The sequence below is a fragment of the Canis lupus genome, chromosome 12 (assembly GCF_011100685.1).
Source record: "Canis lupus familiaris isolate Mischka breed German Shepherd chromosome 12, alternate assembly UU_Cfam_GSD_1.0, whole genome shotgun sequence".
Taxonomy (NCBI): domain Eukaryota; kingdom Metazoa; phylum Chordata; class Mammalia; order Carnivora; family Canidae; genus Canis; species Canis lupus.
In genome coordinates, this window is record NC_049233.1 from 48,787,543 (window position 1) to 48,793,868 (window position 6,326).

General features: G+C 47.2%; 1 protein-coding gene across 1 annotated transcript in view; it reads right to left on the reverse strand.

Annotated features, from left to right (window-relative positions):
- UBE2J1 (ubiquitin conjugating enzyme E2 J1) overlaps window positions 1–532 on the reverse strand; it is a 29,096-nt gene extending 28,564 nt beyond the window's left edge. Inside the window, exon 1 of the mRNA XM_038554724.1 lies at window positions 319–532. Coding sequence (XP_038410652.1) covers window positions 319–349 — 31 coding nt within the window. The 5' untranslated portion in view covers window positions 350–532. The remainder of the gene's footprint in view (window positions 1–318) is intronic.
- Window positions 533–6,326: the final 5,794 nt, after the last annotated feature.

Sequence of the window (6,326 nt, forward strand, 5' to 3'; positions counted from 1 at the left end):
CCTGCTCTTGGCGAGGAGCCTAGGGCCCAGCACCGGGCGCCCACGGTGACGGGAGGGAGAGTCCGGGCGCCGCGGGGGAGCGGCCGGTGCCCGGGGTCGGCGGCGGGCGCCCGCCCCGCGGCCTGCACCAGCCCGGCAGGCGGCGGTCTCGCGTAGAGCGCGAAGCCCCGCAGCCGAGCGGCGAGCGCCGGCGGACGCGAGGGAACCGCAGCGCCGGGCCCGGGAGCCGGGAGCCGGGGGTCGCGCCGGCCCTGCCCTGCCCTGCCCGGCCCGGCCCGGCCCGGCCCGCCCAGGGGCGCCGCCCGCCGCCCCGCTCACCCGGACTCTTCAGGTTGTAGCGGGTCTCCATGGCCGATCGCCGTCCGGGCTCCGGCCTCCCCGCCCGCCGCCTCCACCTCTCCGCGCCGCGGCCGCCCGGGTGTCAGCGCGGCTCGGGCCGATTGGGCCGGGCCGAGGGAGCCTCCGCAGACGCCGCCCAGCCCCGGCCCGGACTGCGGGCGGGGCACGGGCTTCGCGATGGCGCCGCCTCCTCCGCGGCTCCCCCGCCTCCCTGAGGGCCGGGCGGGCGCCGGCGCCGGCCGGGGCGTCGCTGAGCGGGGCGCCCGGGCTGCGGGTCAGCCTCGTCGTGGGCCGCCGGCCCCACCCCGCCGCGGCCGCCGGCGCTGCGTCACCCGCCCTCGCCCGGGTTTGTGAAGTTGCCCTGACGTGGCGGCCGCTTCGTGGCGGTCGGTCGCCGCCGAGGTCGCTCCGGGCTCTGCAAAAGCGGGCGGCGCCCGGGTCCGCCTCAGGCTGCGGCCGCGCGGAGGCGCCTTTCGGCGGGCGGGGAGGGGCGCGCGCGGCCCCGGAGCCCATCCCACAGCGGTCGCGACGGCCAGTGCGGCGCCAAGACCCAGTGCTGAGCCCGTGGACCCTGGGAAGCGAACGCGGGGCGGCGGCAGCGGCGGGGGCGGAGGGCGGGGGTTGGGGTGACCGGGTGACGGGCGCTGAGGGGGCCTTGGCGGGATGAGCACCGGGTGACATGCGAGATGTTGGCAAATCGAACTCCAATTTAAAAAAAATAATAATAAATTAATTTTAAAAAATCTTTAATCAGGAAAAGTAAATAAAATCTTTAAAAATAAAAGGAAATTGAGTAGGGTTTTTATTTATTTTTATTGTTTTAAAAGATTTTATTTATTTATTCATGACAGACACAGGAAGAGAGACGCAGGCAGAGGGAGAAGCAGGCTCCACGCAGGGAGCCCCACGTGGGACTCGATCGCGGAACTCAAGGATCAGGCCCTGGGCTGAAGGCGGCGCTAAACCACTGGGCCACCCGGGCTGCCCCCAGTAGGATTTTTATAGCAATTTAGGTTTGTGGGTTTCTTTTTGTTTTTTTGTTTTGTTTTGTTTTGTTTTTTGTTTTAGTAATGTGATTAGGTGCAAGGTACTTTTAAGCCTGGGGAGGGGAGTGAAAGAAATTATAACTTGTCAAATAAAACAGCGAGTCACATTGAATTTGGGGGGAACGTGTACAAATACATAAGGGTAAACCTCAAAGGACACAGTATAGGCTTCATTGTGGAAAGCGGGATTCAGAGAAAGGGTTACATACGGGTTCTCGAAGGCTAAGGAAGGGGTGAGAATTGAGGCAGACACGGAGGGATTGGCACGGTGGGGAGGATGAAGAGGATGAAGAGGGAAGGGAGGAATTCTAGGTGAGGTGAAGCAGGGTTAATCTGGCTGGACAAGTTCTATTTTGTTACATAGAGAATTGTACCAGCAACCCTTGGTAAAGACTGAAATGGAGAGGGAAGGGATGAAATGGAGGATATCTAAAATAAGAATTAGGTGGTATCTTTGAAGCCATTCCATGATGTTGTTTTCTGAGCCGCAAATGGATAATCAGAGTGGCTGAGATATGCAAACAAAACCAAACCCCGATACCCTGCTTCATTCATTTATGCATTCTTTGTGTTGAATCTTCAAATTGTTTAACACTTGACAGTTTTGCAAAAGCCTGTGGCTTGTGCAATAGGCCTCACAGTAAAGAGGCTTGTGAAATAGGTACTATCATTCTCCTTGATAGCTAAGGAAACAGTCTGGAAACACTAAGAACCTTTTTTTAGTTTTTAACTTTACAGGTTTTATTTACTTATTCAAGAGAGACACAGAGAGAGAGGCAGAGACATAGACAGAGGGAGAAGCAGGCTCCTTGCAGGGAGCCTGATGTGGGACTTGATCCCTGGACCCTAGAAGTGTGAAGACAGAGGTTCAATGGCTGAGCCCCCCAGGAGTCCCTCTTAATTTTTAGAAGACATCCCTACCTAGCCTATTCCTTGGTGTTGAGGGGGTTCAGGACAGCAGTCCCCCCACCTCCCACCCCCTGAGTGTTATTTGGCATATGGACTATTTTAAAGATTTTATTTATTTATTCATGAGAGAGAGAGAGAGAGAGAGAGAGAGAGAGAGGCAGAGACACAGGCAGAGGGAGAAGCAGGCTCCCTGCAGGGAGCCCAATGCGGGACTGGATCCCAGGACCCCAGGATCACACCCTGGGCCGAAGGCGGCACTAAACAGCTGAGCCACCCGGGCTGCCCAATTTTGTTTGTCTTTAACCAAGAAAGGAGAGATTATAATTACCACTGAGCCAGTCTTGTGGGGTGGGGGGTGGGGGTGGGGGGGAAGAGTCCAGTTGAGGAGCAAGAATACTTTGTCCCTTTTCACGGAGCAAGAACTCCTGTCCCCTTCAAGGTCCTTCTAGCTGGACTAAGAATCAAATTGACACAAGACAGATAAACAGGAGAAAATCAACTTTAATTGCGAATGTACAGGGAATCTAAAGAGACATGGAGACTCCAAAGACAGGGAAAATGAGGTCTATATGTCATCCTGAACTAGAGAGAAGGAGGTAGGGATCTGGGATTTCAGAGGGAAGGAATACAATTCACAGGCAATAAGGAGAACAGATGTTTGGTAATTAGATGTTTGCCCTGCCATACAGATGGGTCACTCAGATAAAATTTATGCCTTCCCTTTATCTGGGAAAGACCTCCAATTTAGATTCTTCTGTGTGGTTAAGGGAGGGGCAAAAGTTTCTTTTGAGCTCCCAGGGTCTTAAGTGCCTTCAGCTCAAAATAATCCATATGCCAGGGGCTCCTGGGTTGCTCAGTGGTTGAGCATCTGTCTTTGGCTCTCATAAATAAATAAATAAAAATGTTCTTAAAAAATTTATTCTGACACTTTAGTTAATGGGCACATGTTAAAGTTTTTAAGCTTATCTCAAGAGCCAAAGACCTCTAAGCCAATCGAAAGATTTCTCTCCGCAGAGACATTTAAGAGTATTTATTTAGAACCACAATCCAGCACCTGGGTACTCAGTTCTTTAAGCATCTGACTCTTGATCTCAGAACAGGTCTTGATCTCAAAGGTTGTGAGTTCAAGCCCCAGTTGGGTTCCATGCCTACTTAAAAACACACACACACAACTATAATCATTGACCTATACAGTTCCTCTTTTCCTTAGATAGAACAGAAGCCCTTTGAAGTGCAGATCCCCCACCCATCTTTATTTGCATCCAGGGAGCAGAGCCAGGACTATACTTTTTGAGCATCTCCTGTGTATGGGGCCCAGTATTGGGCACTTGACATACATCAACTCATTTGTTCTTCCGAACAATACTGATAGCAGCACAGGTTATTTATACCCATTTTACTAGTGAAGACAGTTGAGGTCTCAGAGAAGTGAGCAATTTATTTTTTTGAAGATTTGGTGGGGAGTGTGCCTGGGTGGGTCAGTCAGTTAAGCATCTGACTCTCATCTCAGATCACAAGATTGAGCCCAGCTCTGCCCTCAGCTCAGAGTCTGCTTGGGATTCTCTCCCTCTCCCTCTGCCCCTCCCCTGCTCATGCACTTGCTCTCTCTCTCTCTCACTCTCTCTCTCAAATAAATACAATCTTTAAAAAAATTTTTTTTAATCTGTACACCTAAAATGGAGATCAAACTTACGACCCTGAGATCAAAAATCACATGCTTCACGATTGAGCCAGTCAGGTACCCCAAAACCATTTACTTTAATTCTCAGTTTTTTCCACTACAAGTTCTTATGCTTCCGACATTATTGCTTTATCATATTGATGAAAACAATTTTTTCTAGAATTTTTTTTTTATTTTTTTATTTGATTTGAATACTTTGAAATCTTAAAGTTTCATTGTCTTATCAGAGGTCGCTTGTCTAGAAAGTGGAAGAACCCTGATTCAAGTCCAGGTCTTTGGACTCTGAAACCTGGATTGTTTTTGCTACACTAGCAAGGAATCATGCTATTTTGGGGAAAATCAGGCCTTTTCCCCATTATTTGAAAATGGATATGCTTCTTAGAACCTCAGTGTTATTCACTTTGAGATATTTATCCTTCAGCATTTAAAGCTTTTCTTATATATATTTTTTTATTTGAGAGAGCGAGAAAACACACACAAGTGCGAGCAAGGGTGGGGTGGTGGTTAGAGCCAGAGGGAGAGGGTGAGGGAGAATGAGAATCTTAAGTAGGTTCTATGCCCATCAAGAGCCTGATCTCAGGACTCTGAGAGCTGAAACCAAGAGTCCATGCTTAATTGAGCCACTCAAGAGCCCCGAACTTTTCTTATTTTTTAAAATGATTTTTCTTCTTGGTCATAAAGGTTTACATGATTGTTGTTCAGTATTTGGAATATGAAAAAAATGCAAATCTCCCATAATCCTACTGCACAGAAATGGCCATGATCAACATTTTAGTGTATTTACCTTGAGCCTTTATTTATAAAGTATTAGTACTTTAACAGAGTTGAGCTTCCTTTGTATATACTCCTTCTTATATAAAAAATATCTAATAAATAAAATCTTTAAAAAAAGGGGGAGGCTGCTTGAGTGGCTCAGCAGATGAGCATCTGCCTTCAGCCCAGGGCATGATCCTGGGGTCCTGGGATCGAGTCCCACATTGGTCTCCCTGCATGGAGCCTGCTTCTCTCTCTGCCTGTGTCTCTGCCTCTCTCTCTCTCTCTCTCTCTCTCTGTGTCTCTCATGAATAAATAAATAAAATCTTTAAAAAAAAATAAAAGTATCTGCCATCAGCTAACTGGATTACTTGTTTTGCAAGTAGCAGTACTATTATCACTTAGATTGATAGTGTAAATTGACTAATTTCACATCAATGCCTTCCTAGAGTATACTTAAAAGTGAAAAAACACCTCAGAAAGTTATATATGGACTCTATTGTGGGCATTTTATTAATTACTTTGAATATTTTCTAATAGACACTTTTCAATTTTTCACTTAAAAGAAGACCCACCTGCCATGGTTTTCCTATTGTTTCACCCCCAGGATTTCCCCTTTAAAATAATTAATAAGAAAAATGGGACTATTTATTCAATGGGGATGTAATTGTAGCTGGTATTAATATAAGGAGATGCTGGCCATTATTAGGGACCCAAGTTTAAATTCTGCTCACCTGAACAAAAATGTCAGCCAGGAAGGAATTTGTTTCCCGTGAGCCCAGCCTTACTGCACCGCAGGTCCAGCATCTACCCACCATCAGGTGGCAGGCTGACAGATCCAGGAGTGAAATGACCTCTTCATTTTATCCTCCTCAGTTTCTGATTTGTTCAAGACATATCTGACCTGCTAATTCTATGTTAACACTTTTCTAATACTGTGTTCTAGAAGAAAGTATTGTGAAGAGATCACATGTGAATTTATCTGAAACCCAGTGGAGTGCTTGTGAAACTAGTTTAGTAGGGCCCTTCCACCAAACGACTTATAGTCCACTCGTTTTAAAAGTACCTCATTTTCCATTAATAAGCAAAGAAGCAATTTCTAAATACAGTAGTAAACAGTTGTTTGCCACACTATTTAAATCATTTTTATTGTCTTTTACTGTCTTTTTGGAGATCCAATCTGCGGCCATAATTTTGATTTATCTGACACTTTACCCAAAATTACAGCTCTTGATATTAGAAATGAGGAAATAGAGGGGTGCTTAGGTTGTTCAGTCAGGTAAGTGTCTGAGACTCTTGATTTCTGCTCCATTCATGATCTCAGGGTCGTGAGATGGAGCCCCATAAGGGACTCCGTGCTCAGCAGGGAGACTGCTTGAGATTCTCTCCCTCTGCCTCTCCCTCTGCTCATGCGCATGCTCTCTAATATAAATAAATAAAATCTTTACCAAAAAAAAAAAAAGAAGAAAAAGAAACCTGCTTAGTATTGTGGTTTTGCTTCATTTGCAGGGACTTTGTTTGTTTTTGTGGTTTTTCATAGTAAAGTGCCTTTATTTATTTTCAGTTATTTAAGTAATCACTATACCCAACCTGGGGCT